The 26,443-nt window shown below is 39.6% G+C and overlaps 1 protein-coding gene across 1 annotated transcript; it reads left to right on the top strand.

Annotated features, from left to right (window-relative positions):
- Nucleotides 1-2,564: 2,564 nt before the first annotated feature.
- ZNF622 (zinc finger protein 622) lies at nucleotides 2,565-21,932 on the top strand. The gene is made up of 7 exons (XM_081952750.1): nucleotides 2,565-2,882; nucleotides 7,877-8,491; nucleotides 9,844-10,095; nucleotides 13,699-13,861; nucleotides 15,601-15,713; nucleotides 20,737-20,880; nucleotides 21,653-21,932. Exons 1-7 carry the CDS (start codon nucleotides 2,849-2,851, stop codon nucleotides 21,778-21,780), a joined length of 1,449 nt encoding a protein of 482 aa, XP_081808876.1. The 5' UTR covers nucleotides 2,565-2,848; the 3' UTR covers nucleotides 21,781-21,932.
- The last annotated feature ends 4,511 nt before the right edge of the window (nucleotides 21,933-26,443 follow it).

Genomic DNA, 26,443 nt, shown 5'->3' with positions numbered 1-26,443 from the left:
GTATCTAAGCTAAAAGTGGCATAATATTGATAGTTGAACAATATGAGCAATATTTTCAATGGTTGAGGTATTGAGGTTAAAACCAATTTCGTTGTATTTAAGTACAATGACAATAAAGATTATACTTATTAGGCTTCCAGAAAGCCAAAGATGCTGGCGTGTGCATGCATGCACACAAATGCACAAACATGCACACATACATATCCTTATAAATTAATTATCTCTGATATGGCAGTGACTGAAAAGAAGAGAGAGTCACAGTGTGCTTAAAATGTTTGATAAAAATGTTAACACAGCACGTGCCTTATGAGAGAAAACTGCAACAGTTGAGATTTTTCAGCTTGGGATGAAGGAGGGCACGAGGGCACATAGCAGAAGCCTACAAAAATCATAAATAATGTGGAGAGAAAATTTTCTCTATCTCACACAGGATTAGAACTTGAGATCATTTACTAAAACTGAACACCATTCAGGTCTAACAAAAGGAATGTTTTTCAAAGAGCACACAATTAATGGTGGAATTTGCAGTCTGCAGAAATGGTGACAATAGTCAATGTGATGGTTTTAAAAGTTATTGAATAGGGTCGTGGAATATTACAGTAACAATGGCTATTAATATTAATACTTGAAACATAGGCTGCAGATTTCAATACTAATTGATGGGAAGTGATAGCAGAAGGGACAATCCCCCTCCATTGAAACCTGTCAGTTTCCCAAATTCTTCCAACTGGCCAAAATCTGACACAAAATGCTGGACAATATGATTTTAACTTGTGAAGGAGGAGGAGAAACAAAGGGCAGCAAAATACAACATTTGAACTGTGATATCAGCATACATGTCAGTGTCATCCATTTGGCTGGTTACTGACATTAAGAACAGGAATCTTCTATGGTTAAAAGGCCAGCAAGAATATTTATGGAAATGCAGCTGACCATCAAGTGCAGTGCCAGTTTTGGATACTTGATAGATGAGGGTTGTATAGCCAGATTTTCTTTCAACTTAACGCTCCACATCTTTCTTTTTTTCTCTTTTTTTCCTTTCCTTTTTTAAAAAAAGACAAAAACTAACACGAATGTAAAGCAACAAAAAGAAATGAAGAAAATAATCAAAAAGAAAGTTAAAGATGCAAGGAAGAGAAAATAAGGTGAAAGAAAAATGGAAATGAAAAGGTGGCTTCTGATCTTTACACCAGCTATGAGTACAATTATAAATTTATCTTACACTGTATTTACAAAATAACCCTTGTTTCTATAATCTATTGTCTAATCATTGAAACTATAAATCATAACTTCATTTCCGTTTTATACAAAAAGTTTGTAAGAAGTTTCCAGTCAGCAATAAATGTCACATTTCATTTTATAAGTGTTGCCCAGGGAGCAAATCAGAATTTTCTTTGAGTAAGATGCTGGTCAATGAAATACAATCACTTTAACTTTAACTTTTATTTGATTTCTAGACCGCCCCTCTCCCAGAAGGGACTGGGATTCAACCATTCAATTTTGATTTGATTGAAGTGCGCAACACTTTCATTTTCTAAGAAAAATGTAATTCAGAGCACAGGTGAGCCTGAATATAGCATCTGTTGAAAAGCCTTAAAATAACTGCATGGAAGGGGGGGGCGGAATTCTCACCATCATAATTGTCTTCAGTCACTCTTTGATCTTAAAAACAAGGAAACAAGGTCAATCTGTGATCCTTTTCTGTGTCTCTTTCACTCTCTCCGAGCGCTCAACCTCCGATCTATTTGTTGTTTTTCTTCCAAATTCCCCAAGCCACGGCAAAGCCACGTCCGAGGAAAATACGCTGAGAGGGGCGCTGTTCAGAGGAGGAATTGGGAGTGTTGCCTTGGTGGTGGGGGCGAAAACCCACTTCTTTCCCTCTCCTTCTTGTTTGTTTGTTTTGCAGTTCAGGGGCAGAAAGGAACTAGGGCAGCCTCAAGAACTGCCCCGATTCCAATTCTGCCAGCCATGTAGCTTGGCAGGGTAGAGAGGAAAAGTGAGGGGCAGATGTTGAGAAGTGAGCCTGGTTTTGGGGGCGGGTGGGGAGTGCAGAGCCTGCAGCAGGTTGTTGGAAGGACTGTGGGGTGATTTTCCTAGGGACAGGGAGAAAGTCAGAATAAGGCTTCTGCTCTTGGAATGGGAAAACTTGCAAGGGCCAACTCTCCACGGGACAATGTAACCATGCAACTTAATTATTTAAAATAAATAAACAATATTTGAATTTTTGTCGTTCTCATTTCATTCTGTCCCTCCTTTTGCATCCTTTAAAAAATAATTCTATCCCACCATTTCTTTGATTAATAGTGTATCCTTTGTCCCACAGCGAATTGCCCCACGGTAGACTTGTCCCGCTGCGAGTTGACCACGGTAAGGTCGGCCGTTGGCGAATTGTCACTCCAAGATTCAAAGGTCCCTCTGCACCCTATAACTCTATGAGTCTTAACTACACTCGCGCAAACGGCTTCTAAAAGCCTCCATTTGTCCCGAGGCCAAAAACAAGCGACCGCAACCATAAAACAATGCAGCTGGCTGATCCTCCACGCCTGCAGAGGGAGCAAATGCGGAAGCAAGTCCGGGAGAGTCCTGATCGGCTCCTCTAACCCGGAAGCGAGAAGAGCAGTTTCACAGGGGGGAGCCTTTGCTGTTTAAATTCCGAAATCCTTCCCCCACTCCCGTTGAAGCAGCGCGACGCCACGTGTTGGTCACGTCGAGCCCAAGCGAGCGGCCTTCTGCAGTTGGGCCCCGTTTCCCAGGCCTTCTCCGGCTTTGGCTTGAGCCTCTCATAGGCCGTCCTGAGTTGCCACTCGGCATACAAGCTGATAAAGTGCTTCCCGGCAGAGCTCGGGCGATGAGCGACGCGCCGGCTTCCCTCGGAGCGCCAGGTAGGCTAAGGCGCGCGCCCAGTCTCACGCAACGAGTGCTGCTGGAGCATCCAGCGGACCTTTCCTTCTCCTCGTCCTCGTCCCCGTCCTCCTCCGCTCGGGCCACCTTCGGTCCCCTCGATCGCGATCACGCTCACCCTAAAGCACGCCCAGGCCGTTACAAGGCGCGCCTGACTCTGACAGGCTTGTAGAGGCCCCTTTCTTTACAGGGCGGTGTGCGTGAGAGGTTTATTTATTTTAGTTTGTCAAGCATGTATGAGAAAACAAGTATAAGTATGAATATAACATATAAACATATAAGTATAAACAGATATACACATATATACATAAGAAATGAATACAAATAGGAACAGTAGGACAGGGATGGTAGTCACACTGATGTGCTTATGCATACCCCCTTTAGGACCTCTTAAGAGGTCCACAGTAGACAGTTTAAGGTTAAAGTTTTGGGGGTTTGAGGTTAGCATCCTCCCCCCCTCCAATAGGTACATCTTGCCAAATCATGTGTACTTACTACAGGTAGACCTCAACCTGCGACCACAATTGAGCCCAAAATATAGGTTGCTAAGTGAGACATTTGTGAAGTGAGTTTTGTGCCCCACGTTACGACTTTTCTCGCTACATTTGTTTAATGCCATTGTTAAGTGAATCTGGCTTCCCCATTGACTTTGCTTTTCGGAATGTGGCAAAAGATAGTCACAGAACCCCTAGGACAATGCAACCATTGTAAATGTGAGTCAGTTGTAAAGTATTTGAATGTAAATCACATGACCACAGGGTGCTGCAATGGTCCTAGGTCTGAAAAATGGTCATAAGTCACTTTTTTCAGTGCCATTGTTGATTTTAATGGAAAGCAGAGCAGGGTTGATTTTAACGGAAAGCAGAGTTGCATCACCATGTGGAATTGGAGTGGAGAGGAAGAAGGGGTGTGAACTATTGTTTTCTAAAATACACCTTTGTATTTATTACTGGGGATATTAACCTTTGTACCTTATACAGGTAGTCCTCCACTTATGACTATCATGGAGCCCTATATTTCTGTTGCTAAGGGAGACATTTGTTAAGTGAGTTTTGTCCTGGTTTACAACTTTCTTGCCACAGTTCTTACGTGAATCACTTGGTTGTTATGTAAATGTGACTTCCCCGCTTATTTGGCTTGCCAGAAGGTCCCAAAAGGGGATCACATGACCTCAGAACACTGCAACTATCATAAAAATGGGTCACTTGCCAAACATCTGAATTTTGATCATGTGACCCTGGGAATGCTTGCAACGATTGATTGTAAATGTGAAAAGCGGTCACAAGTCACTTTTTCCAGTACTTTTGTAACTTTGAATGGTCACTAAGTGAACTGTTGCAAGTCGAGGACTACCTGTAATCTTCTGAATGCCGAGAGAAGAAATGTAACCTTTGAACTATGAGGTCTAATACAATTTGCCATCCAGCTGCAATCTTGCCAAGAGTTGGCAGTAACTTTAATTTCTCTAGCCCAGAGTAAGAGAGCAGAACAGGTTATTTCTATTGATAGGTTTTTTTAAAATTTGGCGGGTATATGTATTTTATATTGTTTGTTTTCCCCAAATCTGTGAGGTTCAAGAATTCTTGAACAAACTCTGTCATATTCTTAAATTTAAATTAACACCTATGACCTGTAACAATAAGAAAACTTCTTAGAAAACATATCTTGACATATAAAATATCTATCCCCTGACTTCTTAAAATAAGATAACTTTGACTTCCAGGAACATTAGACTATCTTTCCTATTGTCAGGTATGCTGACTAAATTATGGCAGCTGTAGTTCAGCATTCCTGGAGGGAGCCAGGATGGAAATGTCTGAAATAGAATTATATCTAAGCAAACTGATTAAGCCAAATTTCTTTCAGTTCAACCTCTGTTGTGTATTTACCGTATTTATCGGCGTATAACACGCACAGGCGTATAACACGCACCTTCATTTTAAGAGGGAAATTTCAGGGAAAAAAATTAAATTTCAAATAAAGAACTTTGAAGCAAAATAAGGGTAGCTCAGAACTTTTTTTAATTAATATTATTACCACTTATAAGGTAAATAATGTAAAAGGACAGTAAAAGCAACTGTTTTAACAAAGAAACTTGGATATTCTGTTTTTACAAAAGTTTACTCAGAAATCGCTATCTGGGAAACCAAGAAACTCTTCATCTTCACTGCTATCTTCAAAATCGCAATGAACACTGCTGCTTTCACTGCTACTATCTTCATAAATCAGCTCATCTTCTTCACCATCCAAAGCATTACTTATGCCACATTTCTTAAAAGATTTGATAACAATATCTTCTTTAACTGCGTCCCACGAAGTCTTTATCCACTGACAAACTTTTGAAATGCCAGGTCTTTTCATTCGCCCAGAATTCGTAACTTCATGTTGGTTTTTATCACACATGTATTTATTCCATTCTTCACGCATTAAGGCTTTGAAGGGCTTGTTAATGCAAACATCCAATGGCTGCAATTGTGATGTAAGTCCTCCTGGAATGACTGCTATTTTTGTTTTGCACATTTGAAATTTTCTCTTTGTTGGTTCTGTAAGATGAGATCTGAATGAGTCCAGTACTAACAAGGATGGCTTCTTTAACAAAGCACCTGGGCGCTTCTCCCACACATTTCTAATCCAAAGCTTCATGCCTTCTTCATCCATCCAACCTTTGGGATGAACATGCACCTGTATGCCACTTGGAATTTTCTCCTTAGGCAAAGTTTTCCTTTTAAAAATGACCAATGGTGGCAGCTTGTTTCCATCTGCAGTGACAGCAAGGACCACGGTATAATGATTTTTTTCATGCCCTGAAGTTTTAATTCTTACTGTCTTGGCACCTCTTGCTTCCACAGTTTTGTTTGAAGGAACATCGAAGGTGAGTGGTACTTCATCCATGTTGCCTATTTGACCAAATTCAAAATTTTGTCTTTTCCTTTGTTTGATAATAAAGTTATGAAAATTTATTATCTTCTCTTCATAATCATCTGGCATACGCTGGGCAATCCTGGTTCTTGTTCGCATCCGAAGCTCATGCCTCTTCATGAATCTTTGGCACCATGATGCTGTTCCTTTGAAATCATGTATTTGCAACTCTTTGCTGATTTTCACTGCTTGAATAATGATCATTTTTGTTGATAAAGCAATACCAGCTTTTCTATGATTAAGTACAAATTCCTTCACCTGTTCTTCTAATTTTGGCCATTTAGCAATACCGCTGCGAAAATTGCATTTTATTTTTGATAAGGTCTTGAGTTTTTCTTCCATTTTTCGCCACTCTCGTATTGTGCATTCTGTTGGTGGCTCTCCAAAATGCCTTGCTGCAGCCCTATTTCCATGTTGCTTGGCATATTCCACAACCTTCAACTTGAAAGCAGCTGTATATGCTCCACACTTTTGTTTTAAATCCATTAGGGATACCAGTAGTAGGGAAATACCGTAAGTACGGTTATGAATGCAGTTTTTTTCAGCGTCAGAGTGTCAGGATGAGTCACACTGCAGTGGTATACTTTTTACCTAAGTTTAAATTTAAAAAAAGAGTAAGATAGTATCAGGGGTGTGTAAATTTACATTCTGCACAACGCCAATCATAAGTAGTGAGGCATTTCCCAAACGTCAGCTTCACATACACACACTACCTATGATTGATGATGTGCAGCGCTGGATCCTGTGTGATCCTTTGCAGGGATGGGGTCCTGTGTGTCTCTTAGATCCCATCCCCCTGTCAAACAGTACCGTATTTTTTTGCCCCCCCCCCCAAGAAGATTTAATTATTTATTTATTTAAGGATCCATCTACTTGCACATATTGGATCCAGCATGCTGGCACTATTGTATCACCAGTTTTTGCACATATGGGAATTAGCATGTTAGCACTTTGTATAACTATTTTATAATTACCATATATTTTATCTGTTAATACCGTAAGTTGTTAATTCGTTAAGTTGTTACGCCGTACACAAAACCCCACTCCAGTTTACTTCACTACTTTACTTGTACCTGACGGGTACAAGTTCTTTTGCCTCAGACAGCAAACTCTTGCGAGTCTGTAAACTCTCGCCCACACCCCGCTGTCTAAAGCGCTTCCTTTCGCCCGCATGAGCTCTTCCACGGGCGAAAGAAAGCGTTTTAGTCGGGTGTCCGGGGAGAGGAGAGCATATTCATCCAGTCTCTCCTCCTCTCGCCCACACCCCGCTGAGTAGCGTTCCGCGATCCTTTTCTGTGTGCCTGGCGTTTAAAACATCCGGCTATCTATCTAAACGTCAGGCACACAGAAAAGGATCGCGGAGCGCTTCACCCCAACAGCAGCTGCTTTTCTGTGTGCCTGGCGTTTACGCAGCTGCTGTTGGGGCGAAGCGCTCCGCGATCCTTTTCTGTGTGCCTGGCGTTTAGGACATCCGGCTATCTATCTAAACGTCAGGCACACAGAAAAGGATCGCGGAGCACTTCACCCCAAACGCCAGGCACACAGAAAAGCAGCTGCTGTTGGGGCGAAGCACTCTGCGATCCTTTTCTGTGTGCCTGGCGTTTAGATAGATAGCCGGATGTCCTAAACGCCAGGCACACAGAAAAGGATTGCGGAGCGCTTCGCCACAAAAGCAGCTGCTTTTCTGTGCGCCTGGCGTTTAAAACATCCGGCTATCTATCTAAACGCCAGGCACACAGAAAAGGATCGCGGAGCGCTTCACCCCAACAGCAGCTGCTTTTCTGTGTGCCTGGCGTTTAGATAGATAGCCGGATGTTTTAAACGGCAGGCACACAGAAAAGCAGCTGCTGTTGGGGATCGCAGAACGCAAACCGGCGAAGCGCGCTCAGGAAGGCGGGGTAATGGGGTCACATGTGCTTGAGGCTGAGGCAGCCTCAGGCTACTGTAAAAACAGTATCGGCGTATAACACGCATACATCATTTGCCCCCTATTTTTCGGGGGGGAAAGTGCGTGTTATACGCCGATAAATACGGTACTTGTTTCCTTTCTTTCCAGCTCCAGCATCATACACCTGCATCACTTGCCGAGTGACTATAAAGGATGCAGATGTTCAGCGAGCCCACTATAAGACTGACTGGCACAGGTATAACTTAAAGAGAAAAGTTGCTGAGATGCCTCCTGTTACTGCTGAGAACTTTCAAGAGAGAGTACAAGCCCAAAGAGCAGGACTGGAAGAACAGAACAAGGCCACTGCAACTTATTGTGTGGCTTGCAGCAAGAGATTTTCCAATTTCAACGCATATGCGAACCACCTGAAATCCAGGAAACATTTGGAGCTTGAGAAGAAAGCGGTCCAAGCTATCAGCAAGAAAGTGGAACTCTTGAATGAGAAGAATTTAGAGAAGGGCCTTGCTCAAGAGAACGTTGACAAAGATGCTATGAATACTGCTATCCAGCAAGCTGTCAAAGCTCAGCCATCCTCGTCTCCAAAGAAGATTGCCCTGTCTGCAGTTGCCGTTGGTTCATCTTTCATGGAAGAAAGCAGCAGTTCTCTTCAGAGAAAAGAGCACATGGAAAGGCCACCTCGATTACACTGGTTTGAACAACAGGCTAAGAAGCTGACAGAAGAGCAGTCTGACGATGAAGAAAAAGAGGAAGATATGGAGGAAGGTAATGACAAAAGCAGTTTAAACTAAAAGTTAAAAACTAACATGTGGATCTTGCATCTGGGAGGAAGCCCTGTATAATGTTCAGTTTCAAACTTTGAAAGCAGGTTTACATCTTCTAGTTCTGTGGTGACAAACCTATGCCACGCATGTCAGAGGTGGCACACAGAGCCCTCTCTGTGGGCACACGCGCCATCGCCAGCTGCACTTCTGGTTTCCGGGTCGTAGCGCTGGAAGCCCGAAGACCAGCTGGCCAGTGCGCATGCACGTGCCAGAAACCCGAATATGAGGTGGCTGGTGCGTGCATACCCACCAGCCACCTGATCTTTGAGTTTCGGATCTCCAGTTTGGACACTGGATGCTGAAAAGGTTTGCCATCACTGTTCTAGTTACACTAGGCTGCAGTATCTAAGCAGATATTTGGGTTATGGAATAGAATATGCTATGGAATAATCCTTATTGAACAATAGGTCTTTATTTTGGATAAACAGTCAGATTGTGTTGTTTTTAAAAAAACAACAAAATTAGAATATACAAAGTACCGTAAAAAAAGAAGACAAAGTGTTTTAAAAGGCTTTTATTTTGCTTCTACCTTAAGAAATATTTCCTGTCAGTCCTCTAAATTGTATATAATTCTGAAGAAGTGCTTTGCTTCAGAATTAGATTTATTTTTACATTATGTTATGGTTGAATCAATACATGTAATTTTGGCTGAAATCTTTTTTTCATTGGACCAAAATTGCTTCACGTCCTCTGCTAGCTGGTTGATATATAATTTATGAGTGACTTTTGACCCATTGTAGAATATTCACAAAGTAACTACTGATATACTGCTCTGAATCTCATATTTCTTTTGAAATTTGATTTCAAAAGAACCTTTTGGAGCTCACAGATGTGGCACCTGTCTCCTAGTCTTTAAAACAACTATGTTATTTTTCAGGAACATGTGATAGCTGCAGAGAGTAGCTACGTGCTTCTGGTTAAATTATGGCTGCTTTAAAGAGTTGTCATCATGTGCTGTAAAAAATATTTCCCCTCAATTATTTTCAAAGCACTGTCCTACTAGAATGTATTTTTCCAAAGCATTCAAACTTATGTATTATCTTAGGAAAATGACGCTTCACAGAGAACAGCTAGTAAGGGACTGGGCAGTTTGAAGGTTAAAGTCAAACATTGGAATTGGTGTCAAAAATTTTCAAGTGATTTTGAAAAATTCATTTTCTTAACAAAATTAAAACAGTTAACAACATTATCCTTAATGGTAAGATCTTGTAGCATGCTGTTGCATTAAATTGTTGACATGCATTATGTTAATGTAATTAAACCCCCTTAAGGTTTTGTTCTGATTTCTTGTAGAAGGTTGGGAGGATATCGACTCAGGTGAAGAGTCTGAAGAAGAGATAGAAGGAAATCCAGATGAAGTGGAAAGCAGTGTACCTGGGAATGATGGGGCTGAACCTGATGCAATTCCTATAACAGACTGCTTATTCTGTTCTCACCATTCAAGTTGTTTCATGAAGAATGTGGCCCACATGACAAAAGACCATAGTTTTTTTATTCCAGACATAGAATACCTTGTAGATTTCAGAGGATTGATCAAGTATTTGGGTAAGTCTGTCAGATCTTTCTCCCTTACAAATAGATAAACATTGTTACTGATTTTTAAGAAAGATGTATATGTTATTTCTCTCAGTGTTTCACTCTCCTTATATATAACTGATTAATTAATATGGCAGTTCCTTTAAAAAAGCAAATTTTCTTAATGTAGATGGCATTTTTAACATTAGCTATATTAGGGTTGGTGTGGATGACATCTTAAATGTATATGAAATAGGATAAAATGTCATCCTGTTGGACAGAAGTTGACCTCTAGAAATAAAGACTATTCTATATAGATGTAGACTATTGGCTTTTCTCTTAGAATTTAATGCTGTTTAATAAACTTGATCTTACATCAGAGTAAGGTTGAGCACACACATTGGAGAGTATACCTATAAGTTTTGTAAATTGTATGTGCAGGTAAATCTTGGGTTACAACCAATAACTCAGCAATCATAAAAGTTACAGCAGAGTTGAATTAATGGTACCTCCAACCAGTTCTTATAGTTCTGGCTGTTGCAGTACCCCTATGGCCACATGATCACAATTTCCAATATTCCTGTTGGCTTCCTACAAATGGAGTCAATGGGGAAGCTGGCAGGAAGTCAGAAGTTGTGATCACATGACATCCTCACTTGATTATGGCAACCAGGACTGCCAGAATTGCCATTGCTAAATGACCCAGTCACATGACATTGTGCTTTATGACCGCATTACTTAGCAAAGACTATTATAAACCCAGGACTACCTGTATAATGTATAGATACTGGTTATGACTCAATTATATCTGTTTCTCTCACTGGTGGAATGGACCTGCATCAGAGGTTCTAGTACGCACTCATGTTCATCTGAAAAGCTTACCTTGAAAATAATGTTAATCATGAGAAATGGAAGTTACTTTTGCAATATATTCTATTATGCCCATTCCTTTTCTTGGCAAAGAACCTTGACTGGGACTTGGCCAAGTTTGGAACATAGGTCATTTCATCCTTATTTTACAGGTACTCCTTGAGGCACAACAGTTCACTTGGTGACCGTTCGATGTTACAACGGCACTGAAAAAAGTGACTGCAGTGATTCACTTAACCACTGTGGCAAGAAAAGTCTTAAAATCAGGCAAAACTCACTTAACAAATTTCTCACTTGGCAATATAAATTTTAGGCTTAATTGTGGTCGTATGTTACGGACTACCTGTACTTGTTTATAGTTGCCTTTGTTGTCATAGGCAACTTTTTTTAATGATAAATAGATTTCTAATAGTTAACAATAAGGCCATTGGTAGAATGGCTACTCTGACTACCAATCTACTGTTTTGCCAAAAAATGCTGGAGTAGTTCCATGATGTGTAAAAGAAGGCGGGGTGCAGGGCCAATGGAAAATCTGAATTGTGGCTTCCGGTTCCGGCGGCTACGGCGACAGGCAGGTCTTTGCCTGCTCCAGCTCTCCCGGTGGGCTCCCCCCGCTTTTGGGGGGGCACAAGACGCCCTGGAGGGGTGTCTTGCCGAGGGAACGGCTCGCGGAGGGTCCTGGCGGCGGCGGCGGCTGGCGGGGGCTTCTCCGCTTCGTTCTAGGCATCGGGGAGCCTTTTGGAGGACGCGCGCGCGTGCGTCTCGCCCCATGCCGATCGGAGAATATACTTCTGAATGAAGCAGCGGCGGTGTGGTGAGAGGCTTCCTTTCTTCATTCCTTTTTTTTTGAATTAATGGACTTTTCAGCTTTTTTCTTAAACAAAGTTTCTTTCGGACTTTGCTGGAGGTGCGGCTAGAGGGAGGGGGATTTCCCCCCCCCCCTTGGACAAGCGGCTTGAAAAGATTTTGCTCTCGCCCCCAGGGGAAGGAGGAAGGGGGAGAGCCAACTAATGATGCCTCACCCCTATAAAAGTGACTTTCCTTGGACTTAGATCTAGAACTTATGGGTGAACTGAGAACTTTCTGAACTTTTAAAATTTTATTATGCCTCTGTGCCCAAAGCTGGCAGGGCAAGATGGCACACTTCCGTTGTCTTCATGAACTGTGAAACCTGACTCCACCTTTAAAATTCAGGCTTCCGGTCTTTGTCTCCGAGTCACCCAGAGAAATCTCTTGTGGATTGTTATTTTCTGAACTCTTTGGAGAAAAAACTTTCATCTATCGCTAGAGTGACTAAAGAAACCCCCACCTGTTTGGATCCTCTGCCTTCTGAATTCGCCTGCCTGCTCTACTTCTCCAGCTGCCCAGTTTCTACTCTGACTGATCTCCTTGTTTCATAAACCATGTCTCCAAAAAGACCACCTCCTGGAAAGCCTGGCTTTGCTACTTCTGCCCCAACGTCTGCAACGTCTAGTCCAGCTACACAGTCAAAGATAACAGAACTGATGCAACCCAAGACTACAGAGATAGACTTTCAACAAATGCTTCAACAAATTTTACAGGGCCAGGAGGAAATTAAGAAACAGTTAAGGGAAATGAAAGATGAAATTAAAGAGAATCAAGCCCAAATTTTTAAGAACTCACAGAGACTGGACCTTGTGGAGGGTGGGGTGGCGGAGGCGAAAGGGGGGGTAGAGGCTTTACAGAAGGGGAACAAAGAACTTGATATCCAACAAATGAAAACAGAGTTTGAGAGAATGTCCTTTTATCTTAGATTTCAAAATGTAATAGAAGCAGATGGGGAAAATATAAGGGACATTATGACTAATATTTTAGCTGAATACATACACAAAGATAAACAGCAGATGGAATGGGAGATAGACCTAGCCTATAGAGTGAATTCAGCATATGCCAGAACACATAATGTACCCAGGGAGGTTCATATTAAATTCCTTAGGAAAACCACAAGAGATGAAATTCTGGGTGTACAAAGGGGGCAAACACTGACATACCACGACAGGGAGATAACCATTCTGAAGCAGATTCCCAAAAAAATTAGGGAAAAAAGGAAAAGCTATTCGCAATTGGCGAATAAATTATACCAGAAGGGGGTGTGGTTTAGATGGTTGATGCCTGAAGGTATGCTGATATTCTGGGAGGAGACAAGAATCAGAATCAACACACCCATAGAGGCACAGGCCTTTATGGAAAAAAATAAAGCGAACCTAGAAAAAACAGAAGACACTACAACGGTCATACAGGACACGGGAGGGGCCGGAGCTCTGCCAGCGGGGGGTGAAGGGGCAACACCAAGAAAGCTCAGATCACAAAAATAAATAAGAAAACCACAATGTTATAAACAGACCGAAAGTAATAATGAATTTATAACTAGACTATATACTATAACTATATAAACTGATTGAAAATTATTTTTTCTAGAATTAATATGCTGATTTTTTATGATTATGTATTAAGGTTTGATATTTTGATGTAACCTAGGAGTCTGGAGGGAGGGGGCGTCTGCCACACTTGCAACTGCCAAAATTTGTAACCATTCCACTTACCCTTTTCCGCATAAATGTTTTTTAAAAAACCAATAAAACTTCTTGAAAAAAAAAAGAAAAAAGAAAATCTGAATTGTGATTCTTGACAGTAGTGGTGAGAACAGAAAGTAGTTTGATCCTAAATGTTAGGATGCAATTAATATTTTGAAGTCATGTAAGATCAAAGGTCAATTCTTGTCTCTTTTCTTCCAATGCTTAGGAGAGAAGATTGGGATTGGGAAGATCTGTCTATGGTGCAATGAGAAAGGGAAGTCCTTCTACACAACTAAAGCTGTACAGGCACATATGAATGACAAAAGCCATTGCAAGCTCTTCATTGAGGGAGATGCTGCTTTGGAATTTGCAGACTTCTATGATTTCAGGTAGCAGTTGCATTGTTGGTGAAAAACATGGAATGTTTGGCTTAGGTAACAATCTGACAGTGATGGCACAAGTCCTGGGCTTGGGGTGGTGTATGAGATGAATCTGCTTATAGATGACCAAAATTGTATAAGGCTATGTTCTGAGTTAGTGCTACTGTTCTGTAACAAACAGTCACTTAGGAATCACACGGAACATACGGTAACCTTTTTACCAATGGACCCACAACAAAGCTGTTCAAGATAATGTGCTCCTTTTTGCTTACAACTCTGCCTTAACTCTAGGAGAATTGAGCTTCGATCCTATCAGTATCTGTGATTGGGTGTGCCTTCTATTTTTCTACAGTTGTCTAGATATAGTCACTGTAGATGCAACACATTCAGTAGTACAGCATTTGTACTGGCCTTTTGAAACGCGTCTTCAATCTGTCTGTCTTTTGAGAAGTCAGGTGGGGTGTACATTTCTTCTTCCTTCACATGAATTATAAATATATTGAACAATATGCTGATAATTTATTTGATAGGAAGGAAATATGTTATTAAAGGACATCATGTCCCCGATTAAAATGCATTCATTAAATCTGTATTCTACAAGATCCTTGTTCTTTTGCCCCACAGTATGGATGCAATATGATTTAAACAAGGCTAGAATAGCACGTTATCCAATCTTGCTACAATTGTACTCTTTTAGATTAAATTGGAAGAGCCCACATCAATTCCCTAAATATAAAATACCAAGTCACTGGGGTGAGAGCTAGGTTGCACATTATCTACATGTAATTTTGCCAGTGTGATTTTATTTTATTTATTCCTCCCATCTCACTGCTAAGTGGCTCTGGGCAGTTTATCAACATCATAGAAACAAAGACAGAAAATATTAACACATTAAATTTTAAAATGAACAGAAGTTAAATAAGTTAAAAACCAGAATACTACAAAGGGGAGGTGGGATCTTCCTAGTCCACTAACTACCTCCAACATGGAACACCCAGGACAATCAGCAGAGCACATTTTGAGGCTCTTATAGAAGACCAGGAGGATGGAGTCTGTTCCTGAACTTCCGGTTTGCCCATGCGGCCGTTTTTTTGTGCTCCAGATGGGTTTTTCTAGGTTAAAAACCTTAATTCTTCTAGCCTTTTCTTTGTTGGGAGGGTGTCTAACTGATAGATTGTTTTGATTGAATTATTTTGTACTTTTTCAGCTGTATTTTTTACTTTTATAAATGTCTTGACCAGATCAATATATATTATTCACCTCCGGCCATACCTTAAATGACAACATTGGCTACTTTCTTTTAAGCACCCTTTCTAATAATTCCTAGATATGATCACTGCCTTAAATTATAGAAATAATAAAGGTGGGATAAAAATAAATAGATCTTAGTCTCACCATGATAAAATATATGGTGCAAGGAAAAAAGATAGTAAGGTTCTAATTTTAATGATCAAGATTAATACAACAATCAGCTATAGTGCAGCTTTGTGGGCAATAGGCTGGAAACAACAAGCAAAATTGGTCCTTAATTGAATGCATGATTCCCAGGAGGTAGGATTAGGACAGATATGCATTTTTTTTCATCTTAAGTAAACTGTTTTTCTCCTTGGCCTCAAAGCTCCCACAGTTATATTTCTCAGCAGCACAAGATTTTCATTTTCAGACTCAGCTATTTTAACAGCTATTTTTTTTTCCAGACAGTATCTTATCATTTTTCAAGGCAAAATGTTGACCCTTTCCTTTTATAGGAGCAGTTATCCTGATTACCAAGAAGGGGAGGATGTAGAGATGTCTGAACAAATTCCATCAGAAAAGAAATTGGACTACGATGATGAAACTATGGAGTTGATTTTACCTTCAGGTACGTGACACTATGGAAATTAGCCATGATTGTCTTGCTATGCTAGCTTTATGATATTGCAATTTAGAAGGATGCAGCTGCTAGTCAGGGACGGGGCGGTGCAGGAATATATATATATGGCTTCTAGATTTCTTGGTTGATGATCTGCCTCTCTATGAAAAACTTAACACTTTTGTATCTATTCCAGCGATGGCGAACCTTTTTTGGCTCGTGTGCCACAAGTGGGGGGGAGCGCAGGGGGGTCGTGTGCGGGCGTGCCGCACCCATAATGCAATGCACGACACCCCCCCCAGTGCGCATGCGCGCACAACAGGCGCAACCCCTCCCCATTTTTACATGCTTTCTTCACCCTCCCCAGGCTCCAGAGGCTTTAAAGGAGCCTGGGGAGGGCGAAAAGAGCCTCCCTCGCCCCCCCGGAGGCCCTCCGGAGGCTTCAGGACGGTCCGGAGTGACTTCCGGTTTGCTCGGAGGGTCGTTTTAAGTGTTCCGAAGGCTTCAGGGATCGTCCGGAGTGACTTCCGGTTTGCTCGGAGGGTCGTTTTAAGCATTCCGAAGGCTTCAGGGATGGTCCGGAGGCTTCCCTGACGCCTTCGGAGCATTTAAAACGACCCTCCGAGCAAACCGGAAGTGACTTCCGGTTTGCTCAGAGGGTCGTTTTAAGCGTTCCAAAGGCTTCAGGGACCGTCGGGAGGCTTCCCTGACGCATTCGGAGCGCTCAAAACAACCCTCCAAGCAAGGGCCTGACTCCGGAGGGCCTCCAGGGGGGCGGGGGAGGCTCTTTTCGCCCTCCCCAAGCTCCTATAAAGCCTCTGGAGCCTGGGGAGGGCGAAAAAATGGCTTTTAAAAACGGTGAACTCAGCTGGCCAGCACGCACATGCGCGCTGGCCAGCTGACAGGGCAGCGCTTCGCATGCCCTGACAAATGGCTCCGCGTGCCACCTGTGGCACGCGTGCCATAGGTTCGCCATCACTGATCTATTCCATCCATTGCAGAACACAAGAAATTGCTGTAAGGATGGGTTTGGTTTAGAACAAGGTTATAGGCTTAGGAATGCTAGAAGTTCAAATGCACATATCTTAAGGCTGGTAAGATTGAGAATGAGGGAATGGAGAAATGAGTCCAGAATAATATTGCTCTTACAAAATAGTTGCTGGCCAGTCCCCTTTTCCAAGGGGCTGTCTCAAACAGATCTCAATTTTCTCTAGGCTTCTAACTGAAAGACCAAAGGTATTATGAAAAAGTGTCTCCTGTAAAAAAGATCAACTTAGTGAATAAGAGGAATTCCTAAGCTCCAGGAATTGTAATCCATAACTGTCACAGACAATTAAAACAAGGCCTTGTTGATTTCAGTGGACTTTAAAATGCTGGGTTTTTTTTTCAAATGTGATCCAGCATGTAGACTGATACCTAATGCAACAACTAATCATATCTGGATCTGGTCAGTGCTTTAGTGGGAGACTGTCTAGGGAAGTCCGTCTGCATTGCCTTAGGTTAAATATTGAAAGAAAATTGGGTTCTACTTTTCATGCAGTGATCATTACATCACTTCACTTTTGGATATAGGAATCTGATTTGAATATTTGTAATGCACTTCACGTGGGACTGCCCTGGAAACTACCAGAAGCTCCTACAAGTTCGGAATAGGGTGGCACAAATAAATAAAAGACATACCTTGGTACATCCGTGAACACCAGAGCTCTGTGAGCTGGGTTGACTCCCTATAGATTTCTGGATTTAATTTGGTGTGCTGATTATCACCTATAAAGTCTCTTTAAGTCTCACTGAATGATTGATATAGCTGCCCAGAGTTTGATATACTATGGCACTTATAAAAAAGTTTTAAATAAAGTAAATAAAAGACAGTTAAATTGTCTTCAGTTGTCTCTGTCCCATAAGATCCTGCAGGATGAGTGTGCTACAGGCTCCTTTTTTTAAAATCAAACCACCTATGGGGGGGAGGGGACAGAGATGAACTTTTGCTTTCACAGCACCTGCCCTATGGAACATTATTCCCTCTGACGTTTGGATGGCTCAGACCCTGCTGGTCTTCCATAAGCCCTGGTTCTTTGCTCAGGCATTGAATGAACCCATTTAGAATTAAAGTTTTTTGCATGGACTGTACAACTTTGGGCCCATTTGTTTCCTTTTAATTCATTCTGTTCTTTATATCCACATGTTTGCTATGGTTTTTGTCTAACTCTTTTGCTTTCATTCTTCTGTACGATTATAAGTTATTCAGGATTGCTTTATGAGTTGGGCAGCCTTATAAAGCAAATTAATATAGAAACAAATACTTTGCAAGTACCAAATGTTCACAAAAGACTGGGTGTTATGAAAAAATAACTCTAACTGCATCTATATGATTTTCTTACCATAATTTATAAGTACGCCATTGTGCCAGCTCCTGTCTTCACCCAGATTATTCAAAAACAGCCTCCATTGGACTGTTTAAATGAGATTTTTATGTTTATTTGCCTGTGGCACTTTGCCCTTGCTAGCAAAAAAAAGAATCTGTTTATTTGAAGTTCCTTTCGCTGATTAGTGTTTCAAATCATGCAATATGCAACCCTTTTGAATAACACATGGGCAGCTTTTTTTTAATCATAGGGGTCAGGGAAGGATACCAGATGGCATTTGCATCTGGATACTTTTAACTAGAAATGCTGGTAAGTGTGTTGTGTAAACTCTTCCAGTGAAAATATTGAGAGTAATATAATTGTTTTGCAGAATTTGGCTTGATAATTTCCATACAGACCCCTAAGAGCTTTCTTGTGCTGAATTGTTTCTTTGGCTTACGATGTGCTGTCTGAAGAATAAATAATCTTTTCCCTCCTACATCACAAATTCAGCAGCAGTGATTTGATGTACAGGGCCCACTTCTGCTAGGACATGAAGCAGCTCTGCCCCTGTAAGCAAATTGGAATTACATAGGTGCTATATTATTGGGTTAATGGATGGGAAAACATTATACTTAAAATAGCAGAAACTGAAGTGACTTATATAACATTTTTAAAAATTTGGTCTTCAAAACTTAGTGACCTGGATCAAATAACACAATTTTGAAGGTTGGCATTATTACCTTTATTTATTCACGACTACCTTAAAACATTTTGGGGATAAGAAGCTATAGGATTACCATTTGGTACAGTTGATCTCAAATACCTTGATAAGGTATTGGCAAATGTTATATAAAAAATAAATACATAAATAATGTATGATAAGAAATAACCTTAGCATTAGGATTAAGACATTGATAGAGAACACACTGCTATAGGCTTTTTGACTCATATTGCTAGAGATGTTTTATTATTAAAAAAAAGACAGTTCTCAATTATTAGCATATTCACATGGCAGGAATACTATACTGTCAGGTCTCTGCATGGCCACATTTACCAACAGTGACTCATTCATTCATCTGATCTTAAATTACATTTGATGCATAGCAACTTTATCTGCTATAAAATGGAGGGAAGCTGATGTTTTCTAATAATGCAAAGACTTTTCCTTGCTTTTGGCTTGTAGTAGTCTTAGATTAATTGTAATTCATAGCAGTTTCCTCAAAATGATTTTGAGAGAGATTTTGAGGGAGCGGGGGCATGGTAATAAGGAAAGATAAAGGTTTTAATCAAGGAATCTTTTTGTTCATTCCATTTAAGTATGATTCTACATCTTTGGTGGTAAAATCTGGAAAATTAATTGTTATACTGTAAAATTTTTACTTTCTAAAATAATCCCTAATCAGGAATGGGCATATGGATGTTGAACAGGGCAAATTGAGAGGAGAAAGGTGGTAAGAGTCTATTAATCCATTTGAAAATTATTCTGATAGTCAGTATAGGGAAGTTGTTAATATTTGACCTCACTCTGAGGATACCTTAGATTTTTTGCCCTGGTTTTTCAATTAATTTCTCTTGATAAATGATATGTCTGAATCCCAAAAATTAATAGTTGATTACCCTCCTTTCGCTTATGAATGGAGAGAATATGAAAAAAATTTGATGAACCTTTGGAAAGAAAACATAGAGTAATGCAATAGCTTCAAAGTTCGGGTTTCAAAATGTCAGTCAAACTCCAACCTAACATTGGGTGATGGCCCTCAAGCAAAATATTTTTTTTGACCAAGCATTATCTTTTCTGGAATGCCAGTGGGTTTGTTTTTTTACAGTTCATATATTATGGTTTGTGGCCTGCATGCTAGATAGTAGATTAAGCCCCCCCAAAAAAATGGGTTTTGCGCAAATTTGGTGCACCCCTGAGGCATGTCAGAAAGTTTCATACATATGCTGGTTCTTCAAGGCAAGAGAGAATCTCAGCATCAAATTGAATGTTGACTATGGTGAAGCTTTAGTGTGATTCAGCTCTTGGAATTGTTTTGGAAAAATAATACATTGTGTTTACATTTTAAAAAGAGCTATGTTTAGTTTTTGTTTCTTCGTAAAATGGCAAAGTGCACATAAAAATGGATGAATGATTGACAGATCTACTTTCTTATCACAGGACAATATATTAGAATATTTTCATTAGACTGCTGTATGAAGAATATGGAATCTTTCATTTCCTTGTAGCGAATCTTTATTTTTTTTAAACAAAAATGTGTCATGGGTCCATAACTTAATTAAAACAAAGAATATGAAGTAGCCTATTTTTCAAAGCCCCAACGTTATTTCTCTACAATTTATTTCCTCAGAAGGATCTGTTGTGTCTGCATATTTCATCCCAGGTTTTTAACAAAACAAAGTTAAAATCAGTAAAACCTGGGAGCTGTGTTTCCAAACCTCACTATAGACTTAGTTTTTACTATTGCAATTACAATCTTTCATAAAAATTAATTATAAGACAAATCTCATTATAGGCTCAAAGATCCCAAAGGAATCGATCAGATTTCAGAATTGGAATCCAAATGAAATCTAGCAGTTCTCATCAAATATTCCTCAGCTAGAGACACTATACTCCTATTATAACAAAAAAAGGTATTTTATATATTTTATTATTTTAATATGAATATTGGTTTTTTTTTATAAAGGTGCCAGGATTGGTCACCGTTCCTTGATGAGATATTACAAGCAGCGATTTGGTTCTTCACGAGCAGTAGTGGTTTCCAGAAACAAACAGACAGTGGGCAGAGTGCTGCAGCAGTATAAAGCCCTTGGTTGGACAAGCAACTCAGGTGAGCAGATAAAAGCAGTATGTTTACATCAATGTCTTTCTAGCTTGCTTCTTCATTGTTTTTAACAGCAAGTAAAAATACGTAAATAACAAAAAGCGTATCCTGGAGAAGTAATTTGTGGAACCATAAGGTTCCTGTAAGTAACTAAATCCAAACCCTGATGTTGACAGAACGCTTCTCTCACACTTCAAACTGGATGTCATGTTTTCAAGAATAGATACTCCAGTTCTTCTGTCCCCCTTCTTCCCTATTTGTATATATAGAGTGAAAATTCAGCATCATGAAAGCAAAACTATATTCTAAGAGGGCTTTCTCTTATTTATCTGTGCGCCTTTCCCTTTACTTACTCTGGGTGCTGGTAGAATCCTCTTCCCCTCATGGTTATTCTGCCAAAAATGTTATAGAATTCTACTGATAGCTCAGTTCTCAGAAATACAGTACAGTCAATATAGTTGGAAACAGAATATTGAACTAGATAGTCACTGATTTCTATGTTGATTAGTTTGCAGGGCCAGAACAACCAATTTGGTTGTATTTAAGTACAATGACAATAAAGATTGTACTTAATAGGCAAACTCCAAATAGGATAATTTCAAAATGTTTGTGAACATTTAAAGTGTAAAGGTAGTTGCATTTCAAAAGTGACAGACTTTATAGAGAACACAGTATACCTTTGCAGAGTTCGTAGCAGGTTTAAGCAGCTTTGTTCATCTTGAAAATAATTATGCTTTTTGGTGAAATTCAGATACTGGTTCTTTCTCCATTAATGCAGGAGCAGCTCTGGCTCGTGAGCGTGACATGCAGTACCTTCAAAGGATGAAAGCAAAATGGATGCTGAAAACTAGCATGCAAAATAACGCTACAAAGCAGATGCATTTCCGGTCACAAGTCCAGTTCTAAGAGCATAATAAAAAGTATTCAGTATTGGAGTACTGATGCAGCAAACGTATGGCTGATGCCTTACCAGTGCTTGCATCTAGGCTGCTATTTCAAATATTTCAGTTGGATGTTGTCAATCGGACCTGCTCAATAAAGCATATGCATAAAATGTATTGTAATTTGGTGATAGTAATGCATCCCAATCATGTGTATTATGTAGCTGGGTTTAAGGTGTACCTCTTCTCTGGAGCTTTCAGATAATATGTATCATTCTGGCATGACACTTGTAACCATTTCACACATTCTGGTTTAGTGAACAATTTCGCATACTGGTTGGTAAACCGCTATTGCATTAAAACCTCATCTAATGGGAAATTCACTAAGAATAAGTTTGAATTGGTGACTGCTTGCCTTGCACTATTAAACACAGCGTTCAAGCAGTTCTCTGCTATTCTCAAGGGTAATTTGAGGTAATAAAATATTCCAGATGGCTAAAAGGGGTTGTGGGAACAATTTCATTAACATCTTTTGATAAATCAGTGTTTTATAATTGGCAAGGTTCTCTCCACAATCATTTTTTCAAGGTGCCAATGGGATACAAAATTCCAGTTGAGACTACTAGCCCTGAAATGCTGGGGACCTTTGCATTTTGGCAAATTGTCAAAGCATACTCTTAACATATCAGGTAGAAACAATTCTCATAATGAACTTAATACTGCACTTATACTGCAATTTTACTGAAAGTAGATGGCAGATCTATATACTACTATCCAATGTAAAACAGGTGACTTTATACATCTTCCAGTTAAACTAACTGAACAGTCTTGGATAATTGGTTAGAAAAAGGCATCTCATCTAGGGCGACATTTTTCAAGCAATACCATATGTGACTATCGTAAGTGACCTTTCTTATTGCAAAATGACTGTGCATACAATTAACATTTATTACCGTCAAATTATATTGTTCAAAAAGAAAAAAAATAGGGAGAATGAATTATCAAGAGATGAAACTGCCTGAGCTCTGAGTATAATACATATTACATTCTCTTGACATGACAGTTTTAACATTTGCATTCATTTGCAATAGAGCTATATCCTTACTTTGCAGAACATTTCTCTTTTAAACAGTACGTTTTATATATTGTTATGTAAAATCATATAGTACTGGGGACTTCTGGGGAAGAAATGGCAGACTGAAAAAGCCTCTACAAAAAATATAGAAAATGACCCTGATAGAATAAAGAGCCAGTGAGAAGACTGGCTGTTTGTATTTCCTCTGCAGACAAAGGGAAGACTTAAAAGTGTTCCAGACAATTGTTCCTTGTGAGGAGACCATAAGACAGTGGTTTCCAGCAAATGTAGAGCTCTGAGAGACAAGGAAATAGCCATCTTGCTCAAACCATAGTTGGTGTCTTCAAAAGGACACTGAATTCACATACTTTCTTTTCTAATCATTTTTGGAAATTGCTTTTCAACTATTAGGAATCTTTGGATTGATAAGTCAAAACTTTGGGTGAGTTTCCTTCAACCCTTCACAAAAAAAGTTTTGAATACAAGTTTTGTGTGTTTTATTGAAAAATAGAAAAAAGATGATTAGAACTTTGATTCTGTAAAGTTACAAATACATTACTAAAACTCTTCTGTCTGTCTATAACCTTCAACTTGGCAAAATGGTGCATAGAGCAAACATTTTTGAATTGCAGTACCTCAAAGGAAGTAACTTAAAGAATGCATCCAAAATCCAGGACCCATGGGCTACCTGCAGCACTGCTGAAACCAGCCATGGTCATATTAACTTGATTTCCTTACCGTCTGATTTGCTGCTTTCTAGCTAATTAAATCGTGTGGTCCAGCAGATTTCCCCCCCCCCCTCGCTGTTCTAATTTGCAGAGTCGGAAGGCTTCAAAATGCTCCTTTTTTAGCGCTGTGCAGGTGCGCCTCAGGTGTGTGTGCGCAAAATGCATGCTCACCAATAGACTCACCAAACCAGTAGCAGACTTCAGAGAATTTCACCACTGATTCCCCATGGTCAATCTGACTATAATTGACAAGACTTTAATCGGTTTCACATGTTCAGCTTTCATTTGCCTCCTTAGTGGTTCAAGCCTCTAAGCCTGCTAGGCAGATACCAAAGCTAGCACATTCTTTTCTATGTGTATTCCCCATTGTGTACCTGCTTACTCTCATAATCTCCAATGGACATAAATCACAGGTGGTATTCAGCAGGTTCTGACCTGTTCTAGAGAGCCGGTAGTGGAAATTCTGAGTAGTTCGGAGAGCCGGTAAATACCACCTTTACTGGCCCCACCCCCATCTATTCTCTGCCTCTCGAGTTCCAGCTGATCAAAAGGAAATGGGGATTTTGCACTAACCTTCCCCTGGAGTGGGGTGGGAATGGAAATTTTACAGTATCCTTCCCCTGCCATTTTTTTTCTGTTTCCTATAAAAGCTGAGTTGATTCCCTTGGAAATTTGGAAATCCTTATCCACAATTACGGTTGTATTTGTGGAGGGTGATGTGTACTATTAATACCTGTTTTGCCCCAGCACTTCATGTAATTTGAAAGATTGGGGAGTTTGGTCAGCACTTTTTTAAACTGACAAAAGTCATGCTTGACCTGTGTGAAAGTCAGTTCTTTCTGTTGTAACAAAGCAATGGCTGTACTAGTCTGAATGTAGCATTCTAATCTTAAAACACTCAATACTGCAAGCATGGATCAAATACTGAAATGGCTTCTAATCAATGCACTGTTCAAAAATGAGCAACAGACCTCTGCAGCATTATTCACATTGCAATACTAAGCCTCTTTCACACTAGATTATCTTCTGCAAGAGTAATAGATTTTCCCAAGGATTAACAATTACTTATCTACAGTACCATCAGTTTATGACAAGACTAACAGCAAGAAGACCAGTATTTTAGTATAAAGCTCAGAAGTGTTTGCTTTAAAAAAATGAAAGGAAATAAACTGTCTTCTATGTTACTTAGAAGAAGATGGATTCAGTGATTCAAGTCCATTAAAAAAACATGTCAACTCTTGGTACATGAGTAATAGAATTCATCAATCAAATTTGTCATGAACTGCTTTTGTAAATTGAATCAAGGTATTTGTCAATACTGGATTGGAAAACTCAAGAAGTACTGAAAATGCTATCTCATCTTGTAATAACCTTAAAGGTATTAAAGTGATTCATAAAGCGTTATTAAAAATACATATATAGTATGCACCAATATCCCCACTGATTAAAAAAAAATTAATTCATTTCCCCCACCCTTTATTATTCAATATAATATTAGAAATTATGAAAAGTGCTTGGTTTCTGGCCATCTGTCTGTCTCTGACCATTAGCAGGATAACGGAACAGAATGGGTCAAAATTTGACAAGATGGGAGAAACCAGTCAAAGAAAGGCTGAATATATATCCCCACTGGAAAAGACAGGCAGCAGCACAGAAGGTTGCTGTTATATTCTCAGCCTTCCTCTTTTCAAGTCATGTGACCCCGAATGCAGAGTATGGAGTCCACCCTGTGATTTTCAGCACGCACAAGTAAATACACAAGTATAAAATGAAGAGAAAGCAGAGACTTACACAGTACACAATTTCATTACGCTGAAAAAAATGCAGATGCTTCTAATTGCCAATTTTGACAATTGGTTTGAAAGCAATTCCAGAAGGTAGGTCCATTCACTTTCCCTAAAGTCTTCAGTCACATTATCCATTTCCTTTCTAAATTCAGTATAGTAGCCTTCTACTGACAAGGGAACAGACAGAAATAAGAAGTTTTTTTTTTTCATTTTAAACGCCATCCTGTCACACCTGAACACTTAGGGCTAACAAGATAATCCTGTATTCCAAACCACTATATATTTTTCACTTATTTGATTGCTTGATATCCTGGTTGTCCTCTTAAGAATATGTATTGTGCTTTCTTTGCCCATTTTTTCCACACAATCCTGTGACTTGGTACAATGCTTGGAGAGACTGACTGGCCCAAGTTATCTAACATAATATACAGCAGGAATGACCATGGGGAATGGAAAGAAGAGCTGCTACCAAGACAATGATCACGTAAAAGAAACTTAAGTCCAGAGCCTGAGAAAATGTCTCAGACAAGACTGTTCCTAGCATTCACACATATAAAGGGAGGGAGAAGGGAAGCACACTCAGGCTTGGAAGACAGGTACCATAACTTTATAATAAAAATAGTATTGATTTGCATGACTTTATTTTTCTAATCTAATCTACCTCTAGTAGACTAGATGTCTAGGGATGACATCTATTAAACTTCCATTGTTGTGAACAGGAATAAAATGAGCTGACTCTGCTCAATATTGGTTTATAGTAATACAGATAGCCCCTTCATAGTACAACCTGCCCTTTATAGTGCAAAGACAGGTCTTCAACATTATTCAGGAAACCTAGCAAAAATTTCACACGTTTATTTCTTTAAACTTTTGATGAGTATCATGTGCATATAACAGCTTTATTTGTCATATAACTTGCAATTTACCTAAAAGCATACACACATAATAACCATGCATTTGACTACATGTTCAGTCACAAAAACATTTTTCAGGTATAGCAGAAGTGAAATATAAAATCAGATGTGATATGCAAGAGTTCTTGTTTGATACAAACTAGCCAAACTGGTAGAATCCCAGTTATTTCAAAAGGAATACTTT

Source organism: Natrix helvetica (genome assembly GCF_964273705.1).
Source record: "Natrix helvetica genome assembly, chromosome: 4".
Taxonomy (NCBI): Eukaryota; Metazoa; Chordata; class Lepidosauria; order Squamata; family Natricidae; genus Natrix; species Natrix helvetica.
Note: the sequence above shows the minus strand (reverse complement) of the source record. Positions and strands in the feature narration are given on the sequence as shown.

What these genes read in the sequence shown, in the direction of transcription:
- ZNF622 (XM_081952750.1), top strand. Translation starts at nt 2,849, where the DNA reads ATGAGCGACGCGCCGGCTTCCCTCGGAGCGCCAG. An exon ending in AGGATTGATCAAGTATTTGG is followed by an intron (nt 10,096 to 13,698) that starts GTAAGTCTGTCA and finishes TCCAATGCTTAG; the next exon opens with GAGAGAAGATTGGGATTGGG. An exon ending in GGAGTTGATTTTACCTTCAG is followed by an intron (nt 15,714 to 20,736) that starts GTACGTGACACT and finishes TTTTTTATAAAG; the next exon opens with GTGCCAGGATTGGTCACCGT.